Source organism: Capra hircus, chromosome 11 (assembly GCF_001704415.2).
Source record: "Capra hircus breed San Clemente chromosome 11, ASM170441v1, whole genome shotgun sequence".
Lineage (NCBI taxonomy): Eukaryota > Metazoa > Chordata > Mammalia > Artiodactyla > Bovidae > Capra > Capra hircus.
In genome coordinates, this window is record NC_030818.1 from 98155099 (window position 1) to 98179710 (window position 24612).

At 56.2% G+C, this 24612-nt stretch overlaps 1 protein-coding gene across 2 annotated transcripts in view; it reads right to left on the bottom strand.

Moving 5' to 3' along the window:
* The window catches only part of FAM102A (family with sequence similarity 102 member A), a 35255-nt gene continuing 12285 nt past the window's right edge, over window positions 1643-24612 (bottom strand). Inside the window, exons 2-11 of one of the 2 annotated variants that reach the window (XM_018055840.1) lie at window positions 13696-13816; window positions 13474-13503; window positions 10939-11055; window positions 9210-9256; window positions 8901-9052; window positions 6776-6880; window positions 6492-6687; window positions 5929-6050; window positions 5724-5793; window positions 1643-4358 (exon numbers count right to left, since the gene is read on the bottom strand). In XM_018055840.1, coding sequence (XP_017911329.1) covers window positions 4313-4358; window positions 5724-5793; window positions 5929-6050; window positions 6492-6687; window positions 6776-6880; window positions 8901-9052; window positions 9210-9256; window positions 10939-11055; window positions 13474-13503; window positions 13696-13816 — 1006 coding nt within the window. In that variant the 3' untranslated portion in view covers window positions 1643-4312. Of the gene's footprint in view, window positions 4359-5723; window positions 5794-5928; window positions 6051-6491; window positions 6691-6775; window positions 6881-8900; window positions 9053-9209; window positions 9257-10938; window positions 11056-13473; window positions 13504-13695; window positions 13817-24612 lie in introns of both variants that reach the window. The other variant, XM_018055839.1, reaches the window with a different exon arrangement.

Sequence of the window (24612 nt, forward strand, 5' to 3'; positions counted from 1 at the left end):
ATTCAGAAAACGAAGATTATGGCATCTAGTCCCATCACTTCATGGCAAATAGATGGGGAAACAGTGTCAGACTTAATATTTTTGGGCTCCAAAATCACTGCAGATGGTGACTTCAGCCATGAAATTAAAAGACGCTTACTCCTTGAAAGTTATGACCAACCTAGACAGCATATTAAAAAGCAGAGACATTACTTTGCCAACAAAGGTCCGTCTGGTCAAAGCTACAGTTTTTCCAGCAGTCATGTATGGATGTGAGAGTTGGACTATGAAGAAAGCTGAGCGCCAAAGAATTGATGCTTTTGAAGTGTGGTGTTGGAAAAAGAGTCTTGAGAGTCCCTTGGACTGCAAGGAGATCCAACCAGTCCATCCTAAAGGAATTCAGTCCTGAATATTCAGTGAAAGGACTGATGCTGAAGCTGAAACTCCAATACTTTGGCCACCTGATGCGAAGAACTGACTCATTAGAAAAGACCTTGATGCTGGGAATGATTGAAGGCAGAAGGGGACGACAGGATGAGACGGTTGGATGGCATCACCGATTCAATGGACATGAGTTTGAGTAACTCCGGGAGTTGGCAATGGACAGGGAGGTGTCTGGTGTGCTGCAGTCCGTGGGGTCGCAGAGTCGGACATGACTGAGCGACTGAACTAAACTGAACTGGACTGTAGCCCACCAGGCTCCTCTGTCAATGGAATTCTCCAGGCAAGAATACTGGAGTGGCTAGCCATTCGCTTCTCCAGAGGATTTTCCTGACCCAAGGATTGAACAGCTTCGTACCGTCTGAGCCACCAGGAAAGCCCACTGAGCATTACTGTGCTCCAAAGGAGCAAACTGTTTTGGACCTTACAGCCCAGTTCCTTCCCTGTCTCAGAATTGGGGCTCAGCCAGGAGCTAAGTCATCCCTCCCCACGTGTGCAAAGAACCAAGGGGCTGAGAATCAGCCTCCAGGGTTTTCTGGGGTGTGAGCAGGCATCAGCACTGAAAATGGGCAAGGATAATGCAGTGCTGGGGCCAGGATGAGGCCTGGTAGTCTGGTCCCTTCTGGCTTATTCCAGAGCCTTGAGGATTCCTGCCATTTCTGAGCTCATGAAAGGCCCAGGGTGACTTGCCTTTCCCAAGAGCTTGGTGGCCATGACAACTCTTCAGGAACTTGAGTCAAGGGCAGGGAGTGAGGTGGTCCAAGCCTGGAGACAGTGCTGGCCTGTGGCTTTGGGGAGGCTGGGAAAACTCTTAGCATCTTTCAGGGGAGGGGTCAGGCTCCCTAGGGAGGGCTGTATACCCACCTCCTAATTTGACCCACAACCCCATTTGCAGCTGAGAAAGCTGAGGCACACGCAGTCATCGATCCTCAGGCGTACTTGTTAGAGGCCACCCGACTCTGGGGAGGTTAGAACTTGGGCTCTGAGGTCAGAGCTGCCACCTTGTAAGTGTGAGGTTGGCGAGAAACTGTCCTTTCTGGGCCTATGTTTCCTCCCAATGAATGTGTCGTAGTAACAGTGATAATAATTGTAATGACTGCAGCCAGGACAACCAAGAACACTGGCCACCGACGTATCTCCCACCCCCCGAGTGTCATCTCTCTCCCTTCTGGTGCCATCTGTGACCTGGGATTCAACTCAGTAAAACAAGCAAGAACCAACATGCCATAACAAAATCTGCAACATTTAATCCCCACCCCCCCAACCGAGACACTGACACTAGGCTGATTTCCCCTTACAATGTTATTTTCTACAATAGAAGCTGGGACGGAGATACAAACACAGCCCACTGAATCAGGGGGTGGTGGTGGTAACATTCTGTTCAAAAGGAGGGGTGTTAAAAAAAAAAGGCCTCCCCTCCCCCCATCTCCCTGCTCACCTCCCGAAAGAGAGGAGACCACGGCATTCTGCATCTTGGCGGATCATGCCATGCGGTCGGTTTGTGGGGTGACCAGAAAAAAAAAAAAAAACCTAAAAATATTGTAGACCTTTCTTTAAATCTCCTAGTAAAAACGTTAAACTTTCAAGAAGATTCCAAACTGGCATTGCATAGACCACTTCCTTTCCAAAAATATCTCTAATATATTCTGTCTCTTTCTAAATATAGGATTTTTAGTTCAGAGCTGTGGGCACCTAATGGGAATTCACTGAGCTTGAGGGGACCAGAGGGTCAAAGAAAGGGCTCCCATGTGGGAATGAGGCTGGGGCTCCGGGGCTCCAGGCCTCCAGCTCCAGCCAGCATTGATTTGGTTGTGGCTGAATTCTGTTAGTCCAGTTACCCTGGCCCAGGGCCTGGCATGGGAAGGTATGGCAGGCTCTGTCTCCTTCTGGGGTGACTGTCAAATTCAGACCTCGCCTAGGGTGGGGCTGGGTTCCTGGTATGGGGAATTCTCCCCAACAGCACCAAAACCAGCTATCTTATGCCTGAAGCCCCCATACAGAAGGGAAGGATAGCGTTCCCCATCTTCTAGGGGTCACTTCAACTGTAGACAGTGCGACCAGCTCCCTTTTAAAGTGCCAGGTGTCTGTGGGGCAGGAAGGGACCTGCAGAGCTGACCAGAGCCTTCCCCAGCCAGAGCAAACGCTCCATCCTGCCTCAGCAGGCACCTTCTCACATTCATTTTCTAAAAGGGTTAGGGCATTAAAAACAACAACAGAAATCCTAGAAATGCTCTGGTCCCAATGCCAGGAGGTTCCAAGACCAAGTCCAATTCTTGCCAATGGGGCAGAAGGCAAGGACCCCTCCCAGCCTGGGGAGGGCACCCCCACCCCCCACCCCAGATCCCCAGCCCTGCTGGGACCCAGCCAGCGGGTACAGGGAGAACAGAAGCACCTCCCCTCGCCTGGGGGAGGAGAAAATACCAAACTGTGAACTCTTAAAAAAAGAAAATGAAAGGGAGGAAGGAAAGAAAAAAGAAAAAGAAAAAAACCAATCAGGAAAGAAAAGGAAAAAGGTATGGGGCTACATAAACACCAGCCTGCTGGGTTTATACAAAATGAGTGGAAGTTAGAGTGTCGGGGAGTCTGTCCAGGGACCGGTGGGCAGCCAGAACCCACCTTCAAGCAAGTAACAGGACAAGGCCAGGGGAAAGTGCTGAGAGCAGAGGGTATAGCAAGGGGTAGGGGCAGGGGCAGGGCCAGACTGCTCCCCACTGGGAAACCCCCTTAATGGACGCCCCCCCAACCCCCGCCACCCTCTCCTTTGCCCAGAGAGGGCATGTTTTCAGAGGTTGGCTGAGGCTTTTCTGGCCAGGAAGCCAGCTCCGGGCCAGTCCAGCTACAGCCCATCTGCCTCTCCAGCATCGGCCCCGGCCTGGGCCAGCTGAGCCTGAGGGGAGAGAAAGGGCGCTTGGCTTGGCAAACCCAGCCCAGCCAGGCTGCTGACCTCCAGGGCCTTGGGAGGCACCTTTCCTGGCTTCCTTAACGGACGCCAGCTGCCCAGGACCCAGCCCCGGGCAGAGGGGAACCGAAGCTCAGGCTCAGACCTTTCTCAGCAGGGGGCTCAGGCCTGAGCTGGAGCCAACCAGAGAAAGCAGGGAGGGGCAGGGGCGGTGCCACGTTCCAGCCGGGCTGCGAGGGCAGGGCTGCTGACTGCACAGCAGGCAGGGCCCAGGGATCCTTGGGAAGGGCTCAGTGGACGGGCAGGCGAGGGCCAGCGTGCTGTGCTGGAGACAAGCGTGTGCAAAGTGCAGGCTGCCGGGGCAGCAGGAGAACATTCGCTGCGGGGGAGGGGGGTCTCAATCCAGAGTGCGGGTGGGGTTTGAGGTCTTGGTTTCCCGGAGGAGGCCGCCAGCAGGTCCCCCGGGACGCAGAGGAGTGACAGCTGAAGCACTAAGCAGTCAGAGGGCCATGGTGGCAGGATTCCGGGGGGTGAACTGCCCCGCCAAGGACAAGGGGGCAATGGAGCGAGGCCCTGCCAGGGCTGAGCCAGCGCTCCTGGAGTGAACGGGGACACAGGACAAGAGGCCCCTCGGCCACCAGCCTCCCTGCATGTGCAGGAACTACTGAATGTCCTCACCGAGGGCCCAGGTGGGTCTCAGAGGGGCAGTGCCCGCCATGGGTCTCTGCCCACCTGTTTCACGGGCCCATGTGTCCTGCTCCCTAGTGGTTCAGAGGAGAATATTCACAGTGGTGCCCGGGGCCCTTGTGGGCCATGAGCGTCCCAGCATAGATGGGAGGTCAGTGGAATGATGCTTTGGGGCTGGAGTGCATGGAGGAGGCACAGATGAGAGGCAGCACGGATGGTGATCCGAAGGGGAAGGTCCCTTGTGGAATGACGCGGGTCTGGACGCCCGTGAAGGCAGGGCCCTTCTCCAGCCGGGGCACCTGCTCCTCAATGGCTTTCAATCACAACTGGCTCATAGACCCCAGAGGAGACCCTGTGGGGAGAAACAGGTCAGCTTGTCCTCCCTGATGGTCCTCTGGGCCAGCCCTGGGAGGTACTTCGCAAGCACTGTTAACTGGCCCCATTTTGCAGAGAGAAACTGAGTCTCAGAGAAGTTGAGTCACCTGCCCAGGGTAACACAGATTTTACGTACCTGAGCCTGTGGGATCACAGAGCTTGCACAGACCATGCCCAAGCCCCCCTGGGTACCAGCAGCTCACATGCTGGGGTGTGCTGTGCCCATCCTCACAGCAATTCAGGCAGAGAGGATCTGCAGCCAGCCCCACTTGACAGATAAAGAAACTGAAGTTCAGAGAGATTACAGGGCTTGCTGAAAGTGCAGCAGAAGGTCGGGAAGCTTGATCAGCTCTTCTCCCAGCCAAGGCCAGGCCCACCGGAAGGGCTATAGTCATTCGGGGCGCAGTATACAGCTCTGCAGTAACCTTGCCCAATCTCAGTTTCCTCATCCTCAGAGGGGGCTGGAGAGGGATGTCACAAAGCCCCAAGAAGTGCCCTCTGTTTTCTTTTTGCCCACCCCACTAAGGGCAGCCTAGGCCACACAAAGATGGCAGTTGCAATTTTGAGCCTCCGCCAGCAGAGGTCAGCAGAGCAACACCAGAGGGCAGGTCTGAGGCCCCAGTGTGGCCCAGCTAAGCCTCCTACTGCTCTGGCCCTAGATGTTAAATGGGCACTTTCCCATCTGGCCCACAAGAACCAGGAGTAAAGGCTTCAGCACAGCCCTGCAGGTGGTAAGCTCCTCCACTCATTCATTCAATGAGCCAGGCACACACAGACCAGCATGGTATAAATGAATGATTTAGAGGATACTCTATATACTGGCAGAGTTCAAGCCACAAGTTTGATCCTCACATCTGCTTGCCTCTGAACATCATGAAGCAAAAATCTATGTTGCCCACTGCCGTATCCCCAGCACCTAGCTCAGAACCATGGAACGTAGCTGGTGCACAGTAACTATTCATTTAATAGATACATGAGTCATCATCATCATTTTTTAGGAGCTCCCAGGCCCAGGAGGAAGGGAAAGAAAAGTGGAATCCAAAATAAAGATGTATGAAGCCCCTGCTGTGTGGCAAGCCCTGTGTCAGGCATTTTCCAAGGTTCCTCGGAACCCTCCCAAACCAAACCTGGGGCGTTTGTCCCAGGTTTCTGGGTGAGGTGGTGTGATCCACAGCATTTGACAGATGGAGAAACTGCGGCTCAGACAGACATGACTGGCCTGAAGTCACATAGACAAGAGCTGGCATTCAAAGCTAGGTCAATGGGCTGCAGAAGCCACACGTTCTCACCACAGGGGCCCAGAGCCACACTCGTCACCTGCCCAGAACCTTCCCCCACCTACCTGTTGGCCAGCTGGATACCACTCAGGGTGGTGGTGCCATCACGGCTCACGAACAGCCGGAGGTTGCTGTCTGTGGGGACACAGGGGAAGATAGAAGCTGAATGGGGCAGCGAAGCCAGAGAGCCCCCAGGCACTGTCCCCCTGTCAGTGCTGGCTGCTCACCCTGGGCACCAACCCCCGCACCCCGCCTGCGCTGGCGGCTCACCCTCGGTATTGCTCCCTTCCGTGAAGTCCTGGCTCTGCATGATCTTCTCTACGATGTCATCAGCATCAATGCGCGTGTCATCCACCCAGGTCGGGTGGCTCTCCACCGAGTCCTTCTTCCTCCTGGGGTGGGGCGAGAGTCAGAACAGTCACACGACGATAGGACCCAGCCCCGTCTACCGCACTCAGGACCCTCCAAGTGCACGTGGAAGATGGTCTAGAGTGTGTTCACTGAACCGTCACATCAACCCTACAGTACGGATGCTGCTGCAACCTGATTTTAGAGAGGAGGCCGCGGAGGCCCTGGGGAGTTAAGTGCCAGCCTCCAAGAGGCCACAGAGCATGGAAGCAGGCTGGCCCCAGGGTATGCTAGACCACCCAAAGCATCCGCCCACTGAGCACGCGCGCCAGGCCAGGTGCAGCCAGTGTGGAGCATCAGCTGGTTTGACAGCCACGCACCCCAGGACGACAGGGCCCAGTTGTCCCTGTTACAAGTGGAGGAGCAGAGGTTCCGGGAGCCACTGGAGGGCTCTGCTCTCTAGCAGCACTTGCGGTGAGACCTACCGGAATGAGCGGTCTGACAGATGCGGAGGCCGGGGCGGCCGCGGTGGTTTCTCGGGGGGCCGGTGCTCGCGCTCGCTGCCTTCAGGCCCCTCCACGGCCATGCTGAGGCCGCCTGAGGTGCTGCTGCTGGTGGACGTGTTCCGGCGGTGTGTCAGGTCTGAGAGGCTCGAGGAGCGCGATTGCTCTGTGCTGTAGCCTGCTGGGTGGTGGGGGTGCAGGTCATGATGGGGGCGGCTGGGGAGGCTGGGAGGCCAAGGGCATGGGGAGGGCGGGCAGGCGCTCACCCGAGATCTTGGACTGCTGGCTGGCATAGCTGGAGTTGCGGGAGTGGCCAGAGTGGAACACCTCCTCGGGGCTGGACAGGTTCTGGTCTGGCTCCTCCGGCACCCCTGGAAGCAGGGAGGGGCAGGGGTGACCAGTATGCTCGCTTCTCACTAGTCCTCTCACTGAATGTGGCGGGGTGGGGGGCACACTATGTATTTCCACTTGAGAGATGGAAAAACTCTTAAGAGATGATTCAGGGGGCAGCAACCTGTCCTGAGCTACAGGCCAGCACTCGAGCCTAGGGTCATTCCTTCACTCCACAAATATCTGGGGGGTGCTCTACTGGGTTGCTAGGAGACAGGGTATCACAGACACCCAGTGGTGGGAAGGAAGAACACAGGACAAAAAGGACCCACAATTAACCGTAACTGGCAAATGGCCCACAGCAGGGAGCGTATGGGGGGAGGTTGGGTCTGAAATCCAACCTGAAATCAGGGAAGGCTTCTCTGAGGAGGTGGCCTTAATGAGAGACCATCAGGATGTTTGGCAGGGAGCAGGCTAGGTAAGGCATCAGAGAAAAGGCCTTCTAGACCCAGGGACCAGCATCAGCAAAGGCCCTGAGGCTTCAGTGAGCTGGGGTCTGTGTAGCTGGAGTGGAATAAATAAGGGTGGGGAACACACTTTTAGGCACTGGCAGCAGGGAACCAAGCAGGGTCTGCCTAGGGCTCAGAGAGCACCCACCCACCCACCAGTCCTTCTGGTCCATGTAGGAAGCAATGACTCTCCATCCTCTTCAGATGTGAGCACACCCACCCAGGTCATAGTCTGGACCCTAGGCCTGCCTGTGTCCCCACCCAAAGCCACAAGGCTTTTCAAGTCCTGACAGGTTCTTTGCCTCTGAGGGGCTGCAGGAAGAGAGAGGCTTGTGGGGCTCAAATTCCCACCCCAAGCAGAAGAAGCATCTCTTTTCTTACACAAAAGGCACCACATGTGCTGGGGTGCCCTGGTTCCCAGATCGCTCCTCTGGGGATCCCTACCCTGAAGCTGGAGAGCAGGAGAGCTGGGGAGCCCCCATTCCTGCATGCAGCCCCCAGGCTGAGGCAGGGGAGAAGCCCAGCTTTCTGCTCTGGGTCCCACCTGGCTGGTGTGCAGGAGAAACAGGAAGGCAGGAAAGCTGGCCCTCAGGGTCAGAGGGTCCCTCTCGGCTCCCAGCCCCAGGGGCAGAATCACCCAGAAAACAGGGTCTGAGGCCCCGTGCCCTCACTGCTCTCGTGGCACAGGTTAGGGCCACCATGTGCCACCCTGCTTACTGATCAGCTTGGGGGTTGTCCACCTCCCAGCTCTGAGCTCACCCCCAGGGACGGGGTGCAGGGGCCAAGGCTCATGCTTCGTTGGGGGAGGGCCTACTTCATCCCTTACCGCACTGGGCTCCTTTCCCTCTTAATTGCCACACCTACTCCTCCGGGGATTCAGGATCATTTGCATTTTTCGTAACATTGGTAATAATGATAATTTAATGGAAACATGCTGGGAAATAGAGAGGACGACCCAGGTGCCAGGAAAGGCACACACATTTTCTCAGTTCATCCCCAGAGCAACCAGGATGTGGTTACTACTGCTGATTCCACTTTGCAGAGGACGATGCTAAGGCCTGAGAGGTAAAACAGCCAGTCAGGGTCACACAGCAAGGAGCAGAACAAGAGCTCCTAGCAGGTCCCTCTGCCAGGAACACGGCACAATACACCCAGATTCAGCTCAAATGACATCCCTTCGGGGAGCTCTCCCTGGTTGTCCCCAGGCAGACACCTTCTATATCTCTCTCCCAGCTCACGTCACAGTTCTAGGCGGACAAGCGTTTGATGTATTTTTTGTTCACTGACCCCTGTCTCTCCCGCTCGACCCGGAGAGCCAGGAGGCCAGCCACCAGATCCGTCTTGGTCCAGGGTGCTGCTGTGATTCTGGGGACAGGCAGAGCCTGGATCATGGGAGGGGCGCAGATGCCTACCCGACGGAAGCAAGGGTGGGTGACCACCCCCCCACTGGCTTTCTCTTCTCAGCCAAGTGTCCCCCCTTGGGACCTAGGGACTGGGGGAGGTGAAAGCCTTCGTCTCAGGAGGAGTGCAGAGGGCAGGTGGGGAACAGTACCTGAGCCGAGGATGGTGGGCCGGGCCTTGGGGGGCCGGGACCCCGTCAGGGAGTTGCTGCTGCCACCGCGGCTGGTTCCGCCACCCTTGCACGTCAGCTGCAGGGAGGAGTCCTGGCCTGGAATGGAGATGGACTTGGCAGTGGACGGCGGCCTTGGGAAAACAGAGAGGGGTGTGACTGGGGTGCCCCAGCTTGGGGTCAGAAGAAGACGGCACCCCATGAGCCTGGACGAGGGAAGAGTCCCTGGCCCTCCCCCTACAATGTTCAGGACAGAGCCCCCACCCCCAGGTGGCCTGCACCAGCACTCACGTCTTGAAGCAGGGGTCTCCCGAGAGCAGGAACATTCCAATGGTGACCTGTGCAAAAGCCGGGGAGATCAGCCACACCCCGTTCAACCCTCCCAGATCCCCCACAGGTGCCTGGACCCCCTGTTCTGGCTTCAGATGAGCTTGGACTCTGATCCCATCTCTGTCCCTTGCTGGCCCTGGTGACACCACCAGACTTCACTGAAGCCCAGTTTTCTCGTGCAGAGGACAAAACTGATCCTAACAGCTGCCTCGTGGGATGGCAGAGGATGCCTGGGGCACCTGGCATGGAATGAGTGAGGAGTGAGTCGGCTACTGTCATTTCAGAACGGTGACTAGACTGTGGGACCCTCAACGGTGAGGCCACAGACATTCTCTATCCTCACAGCCCCCAGAGCGGGCAAGGCAGGTGGGAGGGGGGCTCTTAAAGCCTACCTGGTGGGGAGGGGCCCACCCAGCCTGACACAGCATAGGAGTTCACAGAGTCCAACACAGATGGCAGGGGTGTGTGAAAGTTTGTTGAATAAAGCAAAGCAAGAAGTCATTAGAAACGTTTAACATCCACTTGGGCAAAGAGTTCGGCAATGGTTCAAACAAGGCAAGATTTGGGCCCCTGAATTGGGGCTAGAATGAAGTGACAGGTGATCGGCTGAGAAAGAATCCCCGGGACACCTCCGACAAAAACGGTGCCCGCTGGGCTGAGGCTGAGATTTTTAATGGGTTATTTCATTTGGCTGTGATAGCAACCTGCCATGCACGTGGTGGCCTCAGGCTATAGACACAGGAACTGAGACTCAGACTCAGGGGAAATAAATGACTATCCAAGGTCCGGCAGACAGGACATGGGGGAGCTGGCCTTGGACCCGAGGCCCCCTTAATCTGGTCTGAGGATGCACTGAGGCCCTGGCTCTCACAAGGGCTAGCCTGGACCTTTCCAGTGGCCTTTGGCTTCTTCTGCAAAAGGTCCAGGAGGCCCTAGCGCCCTTGCCTACCACCTCCTACTCAGCTCTGCCAGACACAGCACTCTCCCACTGGGTCAGCTCACTGGGCTGTGGTTAACACAAGACTGTTTTCTCAGCCAGGTGGAAGGGTGTGGAGATGAGGAAGAAAGGTGAGCTGGCAGCGGATGCCCCAATCTCTCTGTCCATAGGGGTTCAGGAGGCAGCTGCCCAGGGGGAGGGTGCTGCCCCGGTCCCGGAAACCTTCACGTGGCTGGGCCCTTGGGATGGCTGCCCGGGTCTGCTGGGTGCAGGGACGGCAGGTCTGTCCACACCCCGGTGCCCTGGAGCTCAGGTGGCCTTGCGTCATGTGCGGCTATGGTTAGGAGCTGGGCTGCAGGGTCAGGTGCCAGCTTTGCTGTGCCTTTGGGTGGATGACCACCCAAAGGTGGAGCCCCTCCTGTGCAAAACTGGGGCCAGGAAGAGACACCATTCCCTGCCAGACTGTGGTTGGGCACCACGAGATAAGGGCTGCTGGTCTCACCACAAGAGACTGTTGGGGTCCACTCCCTGAGCCCCGATTATGGAGGGCAAAACTGAGGCCAGTGGCTAAGTCAGGCCTCCAAGGGGAGTTTCCTGACCCCAGGGCCCACGTCTTCCCAGCGTCTCTCGCTGTCCGTCTGGGGTGAGAACCTGTGTTCTTTGCAACTCCCCACGGGACTCTGACAGGGAGGCGGCCAGCCCTTGCCCCTGCCCCTGGTGGGAGGGGCAGATGAGGCCCGGAGCCCCTGGTACCTTGAGGATGGAGTTGTCCTGTCGAGTGTTCTTCGTGTCGTAGCCCTCCAGCAGGCAGCAGCGCACCGTGGAGCCCGAGCCCGCAAACTCTGCCAGGTTCAAGTCGGCGAAGCCCAGCTGAGCGGGGGACAGCGGAGAGGGCGGGAGGCTGAGGGGAGTGTGGGCGCAGCGCTGGTGGCCCAAGGGTGAGCTGGGCCGGGGGCAGGGGGGCCGGAGCCTGGGCCCGCCCCGCAGCCCCGACGGACTGTTGCATAACCGGCACCCAAGGACACGGGCCCCGGCTGGTGGCTCCGCGTGGCAAAGCCAGGAGCTCACATCCCCGGGCTGCACAAAGCACCCTTTGTGCCGCATCCTGGCGTGCACCAGGGCAGCGCCCGAGATGAAAGGACATTGTTGTCTGCGACACAGACGCACTGTTCCCGGGGAAACAAGGCCGTGCTGTGGGAGCCGTCGAGCCAGCGGGCAGGAGGGGAGGCCAGGCCCGTGGGAACTTGGCGCTGGGGTGGGTGGATGGATGGGTGGGGGGCATTCTGCTGGGCGGGCGGGAGACCCTGGTGGGGGTGGGAGCCAGGGGCTGGTGGGAACCCCGAGCTGTCACGGGATGCAGAGGGGAGCCCAGGGTGGGGAGGGAAGTGAGAAAGTGGAAGAACAGGGTGGATGAGCTGAGAAGGCCTCCTGGGCGGAAGCCACATCTGCCAGATCTGGAGGTTGGGGTGTGGGGGGTGGGTGCTGGGCTTAGGGACCTGGAGGACAAATCAAGCTAAGCAGGGACATTCATTTGAGCACCTGCTGCACACAAGTCTCCACTGTAGAGTGCAGAGCACATGCTTCAGACCCAGAAACTAAGGCTCAGAGCAGGCAAGTGACCTGCTCAGGGGCTCACACACCTTATCCAGCAGAGCCAGGACTGAAACGAGGCCTGATCAGTGTCAGATCTCACCACCTTTCTGGGCCTCAGTTTCTTCCTCTGATTTAACGGGACCTGAGCCTGTGGTGGGACTTCCCAGGTGGTCCAGTGGTAAAGAACCTGCCTTTCAATGCAGGAGACCTAAGAGACACAAGTTCAGTCCCTGGGTGGGGAGAATCCCCTGGAGGAGGGCATGGCAATCCACTCCAGTATTCTTGCCTGGAGAAACCCATGGCCAGAGGACCCTGGTGGGCTACAGTCCGTGGGGCTGCAAAGAGTCGGACACGACTGAAATGACTTAGCATGCACACACGAGCCTGTGACGGAAGGGAAAGGCCTGGGAGGCCTGACAGGTGACACAGCAGGTTTGTGGGGGTGAGGGGGGAAGGTGGGTGCTCCCGCTGTTAGCTGGCCTTTTCTTCCCTGGCTGTCCTTCACCCATGTGCGTCACCAGGAGGAGAAATCTCCACTCTAAGAGCACCTTCCGCAGCCCGGTTCTAGCCACCCTGCCCTCTGCTACTGGGCAGGGTGTTGGCACCTGGAACAGGGCGCAGGGCACAGCCGTGTCCACTGAACTTCCTGAGCTCTGGTCGGTGGGAAGGGACTCACTCCGCTTATTGCCTGCCTCAGGCTCTCCACACAGGGTGAGGCGAGACAAAGGCATGTCCCCTCTGGACTGACTGAGCCCACCTCCCTGCTACTGGGTACCTCCCTGGGCCCCAGAGGGTGGGCGAGAGGCCCCACAAGAAGAGGGGCTCATGGCAGAGCAGGCTGACTCAAAGCCAGAGGTAACCCTTTCAGACCCGTCTTCCCCCACTTTCCCCAGTGGAAAAGGCTTTAAACGGGAAGGCCTGACGTATCTGTGGGCGAGGGGAACCCTGCCCACCACACAGATGTGCAGCCGCGGGGGTGAATGAGCCCCCCTCACCCAGCCAGACGAGGGACCCTCCACTGTTAGAAAGCAAAAGGAAACCTGTGATGACACAAAAACATGCCCGCGCTGTACTAGGTAGCTAAAAAAAAGGTTTCAGAATCTGTAGGACGAGTCCCTCTTGTGAATTTAAAAATCCTATCACCTGCGTGTGCTTAGGTACACCCATGGGGGCTCCTCGTATGATCCTCTAAACCACATGCACGTGTTTTATTCACTGCTCTGTATGAGACAGTTCCTGCATTTTTCTTCTGTTGCTTGTTTTTTACAGTATTTATTGATTGATTTGGCTTTACTGGGCCTTAGCTGAGGCATGCGGGATCTAGTTCCCTGACCAGGGATCGAACCTGGGCCCCTTGCACTGGGAGTGTGGAATCTTAGCCACTGGACCACCAGGGAAGTCCCCCGCTTCAGGCATTTTTGTTTCCTTAAGAGGTCTGGAAGGCTGTGAGGAGGAGGCCGAGGGAAGCACGTGGTGGGAAGCCCTCTACCATCTGCGCTGCAATGAGCGTCCGCTGCCTTTACGTTAAACGCAGAGGCTGTCAATAAAGATATCTCCAAAAACTAATACATCTCATAGAGGGCAGGGCGTCTTCTGTTTGGGGCAAGAGAGGTGGCTGGAGGTGGTTCTTAGAGCTTCTCTCATGCCTGTCCCATCCTGTCCCACCCCACTGCCCCTTCACCTGGCCCTGCTTACCTTAGAATAAGCCTTCCCACCTTTCAGCTCCTGCAAGGGAAACAGACACGGAGATTAGGATGGCTAGGGAATCCCAGCGACCTCACGGGTCTTCCCAATCTTCTCTGCCCCCCTCCCCACCTGACCCCCAGGGGAGGAGGACAGGAAATGAGGTAGCCTGACTCAGGGGATGGGCCCAGAGGCACCAGCCCGGTGGTCCTGGCAGCCCCCGACCGGCCTCACCTTGCGCACAGACACACGGAAGATGCAGGGGTCGAGCAGGCCGGTGGCCGGGTTGGCGCTCATCTTACACACGAAGGTGAACCTCTTCCGCCACCGCACGCAGTTCTCCTGCACCTCCTCCCTGCGGGCACAAGGGGTGGGGGCCCACGTTCAGGGAGGCGAGGGCCCTGCCCCCTGTGGGGATGGGCGGGGAGCTCTCACTTTTCACTTTGTATCACAAAGTGACTGCATTTTCGTAACAAGAATCTGCTTGTGGAAGTGTGATGAAAACAACAACAAAAACAAGATAAAAAGGGAAAAAACCACAAGGCAAGCGAGGGTGAGAGCAGGCTGGGCCGTTGGTGGGGGGGAGGGGGAAGCTGTGTGTTTCCAGCACTGCCTGCCCCCCAGCCCTCACCTTGTTCTGGGGCCTCAGACAGCTCCTTTGGCTGCCACGTCCCCCCTCCTGCTGGACTACCGCTGGCTATCTAGAGTGAGCCTCACAAAGGTGTTCCTGGGATGGACTGCCAGCCCTTTTCACAGATGAAGAAACTGAGGCTAGATAAACTGCCCATATCACCCAGCCAGGAAACAGGTGTGCCCTCAGTCCAGTGCTGCCTGGCTCCAGAGCCCCCTTCTTCACCAGTAGTAACAGCGATGATAAGAGTAATAACAGCAACAACAGCTAACACTCACAGCACACTTCCTATGGGCCAGGCACCATCCAAAGCCACTGGAGCCTGCTCCAAGCGCTGGCGAGCCACGGTCACGCTAACCCTCCCAGCAACTGTCTGCAGCAGCTACCGTCAGTAGTCCAAGCCCACATTCAAAGAAAACGGGACCTCTGGGGCTAAGACTTCAGCCCAAGGCCCACCACGAGCAGAGCAGAACAGGGACTCGAACCTAAGCCGCCTGGCTCTGTGCCACAGGTGTGTCCTCCCCACTGGGTCGGGGGTAGGGGGTGACAAGCTGGCCTTCCAGCTCCTGGAGCTCCTCCTGGGCCTGGGGAGCATGACCAAGCACCCCCCGAGTTCAGCACCCCCTGCCACTGGGGAGGTGCCTTGTGCCAGGGGGGTGAGTGGGGGTTGGCAGGAGCGGTTCCCCCAGCCTCTCCAGCTGCGGTGGCCCTGGAGGTTCAAGTCGGGGGGCGCAAGTAGTTGTGACTTCTCACATGAAGGAGATGAGGTACCACCTCCCACCCCCACAGGGCAGGATGTGCTCAGGAAGGGAGGGGCCCACATGAGAGACATTATCTCCAGCCTCATCCCATCTAACAGGAACGGCCGAGCGGACAGCTAAGGAAGTGACCGCTCCACCCCCTGGAGACTGGAGGGGCTCGGGTTAGTGGCCAGATTGGGGCCTGAGGGCAGAGGGTCAGCACAGGTTGAGCATCTCCTGAACACCTGCTTCCCTCGGCAACTCCGGAAGGGGACAGACTCTGTGCCGCCCCTTCTATACAGTTGAGGACACTGAGGCTCCTGGAGACCACCCAAGGTCACACCCCCCAGAGATGGGCAAAGCAGGATCCGAGATTAGGGCTGGCCAATCACAGGGTCAGAATGCCCAGCCATCATCTTGGTTTACTGGTCAGCGGCTCGGGAGAAGCTGGCATGTGGAAGCCACGAAGGTCGTGGGGCCAGGTGCAACATGCTTGGCCCCTAAGGCATCTATCTGGGTCTCTGAGTCCCAAGTATGTGCCGGGTGCTGGACACTGCAGTGGACCGGATTCACAGACTTGACATTTGACAGTCACCCCAGTGATGACTCAGTGTCACCAGGACAGGGTGGGGGAAGGGATGAGTCAGCTAGGAAGGCTACTAGCTGCAGAGATGGCATCCAGGCGCAGATCCGAATGCAGGGAAGGGGAGTAGCCAGTCGGGGAGACAGTTCCCAGCAGAGGGAACTGCTTGAGTGGGAAACAAACATACTCTTGGGTTCTCGGCCGATGAAGGCCCCCGAGCCAAGCCTCTATGAGAAGCTCCCTTCTGGCCCCACGAGGCTTTGAGGATGGGACCAAGGCTTCCCCACGCCCTGCCAGGGCTGTGATGGAAGCAACACGAGTCGCCCAGGCAGACCCGGGCTGGCTCACAACCTCACACTGTGCAGCTCAGGCTGGGGCCCAACCTCTGCATCAGCATCGGTGAAACAGGCACAGGAGCCACTCATTGCGGGCACCTGAGAGCATTCAGGGAGGTGCGCCCGGCAAGGGCCAGGCCTAGGGAGGCCCCCTGAGACATGTCTTCTCTGATGAAGATGCTGGAGTCTAGGGGCGCTCAATCACCAAGATGCTCTGACCTTGTTAGGAAGGTGAGCTCCAGCAACCCCAGCAGACTGGGGACAGACAGAAAAGGTCAGGGCTCGAGAGAAGGAGGAGAGGAAGGGAGAGTTCCCAACCCGCTGGTGGACAACGGGCAGGAAGCAGGTGCCCCAGGAGAAGTGGGGGCCCCAGGCCAGAGCATCCTCTGACCCAGCCGTGGCGGCCCTCCTCCTTCATTCATCAAATAATTGAGCACCAGCTGTGTGCCAGTCCCTGTTCTGCTGCAGCAGTGACAGCTTACATTCTGCGGAAGGAAGAACTAAAACTACCTCCACTGGCAGGTGGCTTGTCTGCTATGCAGAAATTCCGAAGGAAGCCACCACCTACTAGAATACGCGAGTTCAGCCAGGTGGCAGAATACAAGGTCAATATACAAAAATCAAGGACCTCCTGTATACTAGTGGACGTCCACAATGAAACGAAAGACTTTCACTTACAATAGTATCAAAAAGAATAAGTTTAACCAAAGAAGTATAAAACATATGCTCTGCAAAACTACAAACTATCAATACCTTACTGAAAGAAATTCAAGAATATCTAACTAAGTGGAAAGACATCCCATAGTCGTGGACAGAAAGATTTCATCTTGTTAAGATGATAGTACTCCCAAATTGGTCTAAAAATTCAATACAATCCCTACCAAAATCTCAGCTGACTTTGCCACCGAAAATTGAAAAGTTGATCCTAAACCTTAGAAATGCAAGGGATCAGAATAATCAAAACAATCTAGAACAGAAGTAAAGGATTCACATGTCTTGACTGCAAAAATTCCACAGAGCTACAATAATTAAGGAAGCGGGGTTCTGGCATAAGGGTAGATACAGATTCAAGGAATAGAATTGCGAGTCCAGAAATAAATCTTCACATTTATGGTCAATTAATTTTAACAAAGGTACAAATGGGGGAGAGAATAGCCTTTTTAACAAAAGTCGCTGGGACAACTGATATTCACATTCAAAAGAATGAAGTAGGACCCATTTTTCACCCCATGTACAATAATTAACTCAAAATGAATCAAAGGCCTAGGCTGAAGAGCAAAAAACTATAAAACTCTTAGAAGAAAACATAGGGGTAATGCTTCATGATCTGTGAGGCAAGCTTCTTAGCTACGACACCAAAAGTACAAGCAGTAAGATAAAACTATATATATAGTGAACTTCATAAAAATTTTAAAACTCTGTGATTCAAAGAACACCATCAAAAAAGTGGAAAGACACCCACAGAACAAGAGAAAATATTTGCAAATCATATATATAAGGGACTTGTAGCTAGAGTATATAAAGAGCTCTTACCACTCAAAAATAAAGACAGATAACCCAATTTAAAAATAGGCAGAGAGACATTTCTCCAAAGAAGATATACAAATGGCCAATAAACACACGAGAAGATGCTCACCATCAGTAACTATCAGAGAAGCACAAATCAAAACTGTAACAAGCGACCACTTCACACCAAGTAGAACGGCTATAATCAAGGTGGATAATAACCACCCTTGATGAGGATATGGAGAAACTGGAACACTCGTGCACTGCCGGCAGGAATGTAAAACGGTGCAGCTGCTTTGGAAAACAGTCTGGCAGTTCCTCAAGTGGTTAAACTACAGTTACCATATGACTCAGCAATTCTACTCCTAGGTATAAAGCCAAGAAAAATGAAACACATGTCCATATGAAAATTTGTACATAGATGTACACAGCAGCATTATTTGTAACAGCCAAAAAAGTGAGAGCAAACCTGATGTCCACCAGCTGGTGAGTGGACACATCAAGTGTGATACATCCGAACAGCGGATCGCTATTCAGCCGTCCAAAGAGCGCCTAGACATGCTGCACTGTGAACTAACCCTGAAAGCATTCTGCTTATGAGAGAAGCCAGTCACAAAAGGCATACACTGCGTGATTCAGTTTCTAAGAGATGCCCAGAAGAGGCAGACCCGTAAGAGACAGAAAGACTGACGCCTGCCGGGAGATGGGGGAGCTGGGGAGAAATGGGAATAACTGCTAATGGGTACGGAGTTTCTTTTTAGGGTGATGAAAACGTTCTAAACTAGACTGTGGTGACAGTCACAACTCTGTGAACATACAGAAAACTTTAAATGGGTGAACTGAGTGGTTTGTGAATTGCAGCTCAAAGAACAAGTTACCGAAACCAAAAAAAAAGCATGGTAGTTCAAATAGAGAGGAAAATGGAGCGCAGGGAACAGGGAAGGTGGGTGGGGAGTACCGGATGGAGATGAGAAGCGGGGAGCTGCTCCTCTGGGCAGGTGGCGAGGGAAAGCCCTGTGGCAGTGATGTCTGATCAAGGTCTGCAGTGAAGTGAGGGTGTGGGCTGAGCAAAGACTGGGGGGAAGAGCCATCTTGATGCCTGAACAGCAAGTGCAAAGGCCATGAGGTAGAAACAAACTTGGAAAAGCAGCGTGGGGGTTCAGGGACTGAATGGGACTGGGGAGGGGAGCAGAGGGGATGAGGCAGTGGAGGGAGCCGGGTTAGGTCATGCTGGACCGTGCTGAGAACCCTTGCACCTTCCCCCTGACAGTCCCTCGGTCTTGCCACGATGGATTCCGGGCTGAGGGCAGCCCGGAGGAGGTGGGTGGAGGGGCACAAAAACTAGACCACTTCCCATAGGGCAGAAGTCCCAAGCCTGAAAGCAGGGAAAGCTAGGGGGCAGCCGGGGTGCCAGAGCAGACCCTCAACCTCCGCCCACCCCTCCACTGGCCTGAGCCAGCCCAGGAATGGCAGCAGCTGCTGCAGTCTGAAGAGGAAGCTCACAGTGCCGGGCGTGTTGAAACACCCAGAGGAATCAGGATTAGTGTCTGGGAACGAAAGCCGGTATCGAATTGTGCGTTTTCTCCCTTCCCCTTTGTAAGCCTGCCATGGGAACGCTGGGCCAGGAAGCCTCCCTGACCGTGGTTCTTGCAGGCCTGGCCAGAGAAAGCCTCGGGGACCCCTCCCAGGCTCGGGTGACAGGCGGCTTCCTCTCCCACTGTGGGAAGGTGGGAGGGGCAGGGCTCACGGGACCAGTCCCGCGCCCCCCTCGTGTTTCCACAGGGCTCTAAACACACTATTAAGTCCCGCCACTCCCAAGGGAAGAAGCGCAGAGCCTCGCCCTGGCGCACCCCAGGAGGTCATGGCAAGGATAAAACAAGCACCCAGCAGTGGCCATTCCCTGAGGGCCTACTGTGTGCTACCCAGAACTCTTCAGCACTGGCTGTTATGGTGGCCCACTTCACAGATGAGGAAAATGAGGCTCAGAAAGGCTGAGAAACCCAGTCACAGAGCAGTGAGGAGCAGAGCTCGGTCCTGACTCGGGGCCCATCTGTGTCCAGAGCCAGGGACGGCACAGCCAGGACCCAGCCCTGCAGACGCTTCCAGGGCCCTCTGGAGAGAGGGAGCCAGGACCCCAGCCAGGTGGTCGGGTCCCAGGCACAGGCAGGGATAACGGGGGGAGATGAATATAGACTCAGGGTGGGGACAGGGGCATTCATTTAGAAAAAAAAAAGGCAGGAATTAAGATGCCAAGCAGAGGACCAGGAGCCCTAGGTGGGAGCTGAGTTTAGCCAGGTTTAAGGAAATCTCAGGGCTTGATTCACTGAAGAAGCAGCTCTCATGAAGCACTTACTAGGTGTCAGGTACTCCTGAAGGACCTAAGAACATAAACAGTGAACAAAACGAAAGAATTCTGCCTTCAAGGGGCTTATGGTCTGGCAGTAGGAAGGAGGCAGACGAAATGAGGCAGAAACACAGATGGTGGCAACTGCTGTGGAGGACGGAGCCTGAGGGCAAGACGGCCAGAAAGGTGCTGACGGGAAGGGGACGCCTGAGCGCAACGCTGAGGGAGCTGAGAGTGACGACGACGCAGACACCTGCGGGAAGAACAAGCTAGGAGTGAGGAACAGTCAGGGCAAAGGCCCTGAGGCGGGAATCTGCCTGGCGTGTTTAGGGAGGCCAAGAAGGCACCATGGGGAATGGCCCCCAGGAATAGCAACGGCCCCCCCGCTTCGGGGCTGCCAAGGGCCCTGAAGGTGACCAGGATGCTGAAAGCTGAGCACCGCCCGACACCAGCCATGAGTCGATGGACTGTGGCCAAAAGGGTGGGGGCAGGGATGGGGTCTGTGCGGGCAATGTGGATCTCTGCCCACATTCCTGACTCCCCAGGTGCGGTGAGCAGGACTGGGGGAACAGGGAGAGCAGAAAAAATTACAAGTGAGCCTCTATGACGAAAAATCATCCAGAAGATGCTCATTAAGAACACACAGGGCTGGGAGGCTTCCCTGGTGGTCCAGCGGCTAAGACCCAACACTCTCAGTGCAAGGGCCTGGGTTCGATCCCTGGTCAGAGAACTAGGTTCCATGCGCCGCAACTACGAGTTCGAGGGCCGCGACTGAGACCCAGGGGAGTCAGACAAAGTTTAAAAAGGAAACAATAGCACACACACAGGGCTGTGCGTCCACTCGCCCACTCCGCTTCCCCTGCTAACGTGGCTTAGCGCCAAACCCAAAGAGGACACCACTGAGAGCCCTAGGCTGCGGGTTCCCAAACTGAGCGGCCCGCTCCACCTGCAAAGGGGCAGGAAGGTACGGAGGATGAGGGAAAGAGGGAGCTCGGGCGGGTCTGGCTAGTGTGGGGTGAGGGACTGCAGGGCCACTGTCTTCATGCCTCTCCGAGAACTGTTTCTGTAATTGAACTTGAAATTGAAAAATGAGAAAAGCGTCTGAGGTTAGAAAAACAGTGAAGTGTCAGTCGTTCAGTTGTGTCCACCTCTGTGACCCCATGGACTACAGCCTGCCAGGTTCCTCTGTCCATGGGATTTCCCAGGCAAGAATACTGGAGTGGGTGGCCATTCCCTTCTCCAGGGGATCTTCCCAACCCAGGGATCGAACGTGAGTCTCCCACATTGCAGGCAGATACCTTACCGTGTCTGAGCCACCAGGGAAGCCCTGTGAGGTTAGGAGGGCTGGTCAAAAGCCTAAAGGATTTGAATGCCCACCTACCTGATTCAAGGCCTGGGCCAACACTCGTCCTCCTGGCAGGACTGGGCAGCCCCTTGTAAGAGACAAAGATGGCCCCGAACCTCCCTTGCCTGGGGTTTTAGGGTTTGAGTTCACGCTGCCAGGGACAGGTAATTACAGACACTGGGTTTACAGGGGAGTTTTGTTTTTAGCTTTAAGATATACAATTAGACGTCCAAACCTCAGAGAGGCAGGGCGAGGCCTCTCCACCCACCACAGCCTGCTGGTGGCCCTCGCAGTGACAGAATTCAGCTATTTCTGGGCTGTCCTGAAATAGAGCAGGGCACCCTACCAGGCTGGTGTCTCCCTCAGAGCTCCCCTGGCCCCAGATCCTGACCAGGGCCTCTCTTATGCACCCACAAAGCTTCCCTGTGGGCACCGGCTCGGTGCCAGGCCTGCGTGTGCAGGGGGTACACAACCAGAGCAGACATCCTCAGGAGCCCCCGGCTCAGTGAGGAGACACACTTACACAAAAGTCAAGTGAAAGTCACTCAGTCGTGTCTGACTCTTTGTGACTCCATGGATTACAGAGTCCATGGAACTTTCCAGGCCGGAATACTAGAGTGGGTAGCCTTTCCCTTCTCCAGGGGATCTTCCCAACCCACCCAGGTCTCCTGCACTGCAGATTCTTCACCAGTTGAGCAACAAGGAAAGCCCAATTACACAAAAAGTGACTTGACAACTGTTGCCAGCATCCTAGGAAGGGAAGGGGCTGCAAGCGAGCTAAAGAGACCGGGGCCTGACTGGGTCGGGGGCAGTGACCCCACATCTGGGACTTCAATGCTGTGCTGGCTGGACAAAGACGCAAGGAGACAGGCCAGGTGGTGGGAAGAGCCCAGGACCACCTGGAAGGAAAGAGGCCGGGGTTGGGGGGGTGGCAGGAACAGGCAGGTGAGGGTGAGGTGCATGAGTGACCCGGAGGCCTGTCACCAGGAGCCAGGACTGCATCTATGAAAGGGTGATCCCGCCCACCACGTGGGGCTGTCTGGCGACCCACTGGGCCGTATCCAGCTCCTTTCTCCTCTGCTCAGCCCAAGGGGGAATACAAAGAGTTCTGCCAATCTGGGGTGCGGGGGTGTGGTGACTACGTCATCCTAGCATCTGTCCCATCATGTATCAGGGACCGAGAGAAAGGCAGCCAACCACCTTTGCGGCCCCACACAGATGGGGGCACAGGGCATCTCTCGGCCAGCACTGCCTCCCCGGAACTCACGACAAGAGCTGTACAGAGCAGGACTCTTGTTGAGGATGTCTTCCTGCCTCCAGGTTCATCTTTAATCAGCAGTAAAACCCAGCCCCCTCATTGAGCCTGTTCTACAGGACACATGTTTGGTATACACAGGCATCGTCTTCTACCACAGTCCTAGGAGGTATGTGCCAGCACTGGTCCCATTTTACAGATGAAGAAACTGAGGTCCAGGGAGGGGCAGAACAAGCCCAACCAAGGCGGGACAGAATAGGGTCAGAGGCTGACCCATGGCCATCCCTTCACTTCTTCCCCGTGTTGTGGCCCCTCAAAAGCAGGAAGGAAAGTGGACACCTGGGTGGAGCAAATGCTTCTTCCCAGGCTCCCAGCAACTGAAAGGCCGGAAGCGAGCCACCATCCTTAGCCTTTCATATGGAGAAATCTGGGGCTCCCAGCAAGAGCCCCCTCTCCTCAGAGTCGGGGTTCCGTGGTTCCCCAAGGGCGGCTCATTGGCACATCCCTAGCTCCTGGCCCAGACCAGCCTCACTGCCCAGAAAAATGTTAAGAGCTCAGAGCTTTAGCACCGCCCCCAGACTCCATCAAGCAGCTGACAAGGGGTCAGTACCATGGGGGCTACCTCCTGGCCTCAGGCTGGCTACAGCCCACAGGCTGTCGCATCTACAGGGTCCTTGCAGATAGGGACCAAGCGGGGCCATCTGGGCTGAAGGCACAGCACAGACCGCAGTAGTCTCAGAGCAGGAAAGTTGAGAGGGTCTCAGTCGGGGGGCCGGGGGCCATAGAAGGGCTCCAGCCTGACCCAACCTCAGTCCCTCACCTTCCCAGGCTGGCTGCAAGCATTCGTCTGTCTTGTGCCCAGCAGAGAGCCAAGCAGCTCAACCATGGTCACGGTCTAGGAGTGGGGGTGCCGGGGCCTGGGAGGACAGAGCTTCTTAGACTCGAATCAACACTGAAAAACCTTTGGTTTGTCACAAACCAAGATTCCTTGGCCCTGCCAGAACTAGACTCTGTCACGGCAGGTCTCCACTTCAGCACTCCAGGCATTTGAAACCATTCTGGGCTTTTCTTTGGGGGGGTGTCCTGTGCATCACAGGACATTTAGTGGCATCCTACCATGAGCACAAGTCCAGCTGTGACAACCAAATATGTCCCCAGATACTGTCAACTGTCTGGGGGCAAAGACATCCCTGGTTGAGAACCGCTGCTGCAGACCCTGGACTGGGCTTTGTGAAAAGCTCCCAGGTTAATTCCGAGGCAGGAGTTGGGCACCCGGCTAAGAGTGAGCACAGAGTGGGACCCCAGGGACTCCCGGCCCCTCCCTTTCTGCCCCTAGGACAAGAGATAAGCAGAGCAAGGCTCCGTCAGGTGAATCCCTGCCCCCCACCTCCACCCCAGGCGGTCACCGCATCCCGCCTGCACCTCCCAGCCACTCAGGCTCTGCGATCTCCCATCCTTGGGTGGTTTCGAGTGGTCGTGCTGATGCAATCAGGGTTCCCGGCTGATGAAGCCCAGCCCGGGGCCAGGAGAGGCGAGAGTCTCATAAGGAAACGATTTAAATCGACAACATCTGCCTTGTGCTTCCCTGAAGAGCATAGAGTCCAGCCGCCTGGGGAGGGGCCCACCCCAGGGAGCAAACGAGGCGGCCGTCCAGGGGCTGCAGGGCGGTGGAGCCTCCATTCCAGTGACGTGGCCCACGCGGCGGCCAGGCAGCATCTGGCTCCTGCCAGGAATTCAGGGCCTCGTGCGGGGGAAGCAGCTGGTTGTGGTTCTGACACGGCCAGCCCCTCCTCCTGGGATGCAACGAGGCAGCAAGAAGTTCCTAGAAGTCGGGCCACTCTGGCGCGGTGAGAAAGCATTAGGGTCAGGAGGAAGATTCTGCAGGCAGACACCCCTGGCCTCAAATCCTGCCGCTCACCAGCCCGGAAACCTTGAGCTGGATCAAAAAAACCCAAAGTGGAGACTTCCCTGGTGGTCCTGTGGTCAAGAATCCGCCTTGCAAAGCAGGGGATGTGGGTTCGATCCCTGATCTGGGAACTAAGATCTCACATGCTGTGGAGCAACTAAACCCAAACACCGCAACAAAAGATCCCACATGACCCAGTGTGCACGCGTGTGTGCGTGCTCAGTCGTGTCTGATTCTTTGCCACCCCTGGACTGGAGTTCGCCAGGCTCCTCAGTTCATGGGATTTTCCAGGCAAGAATACTGGAGTTGGGTTGCCATTTCCTACTCCAGGAGGATCTTCCTGACCCAGGGATCAAATCCACGTCTCCTGTGTCTTTTGCATTGGCAGCAGGATTCTATACCACCCATATGACCTGATGCAACCAAATAATTAAAACAATTTATAAAACAAAGTGGGCAGGTGCTGGCTTCTCCATTTTACAGACACAGGCACGCTGCCTCCCAGC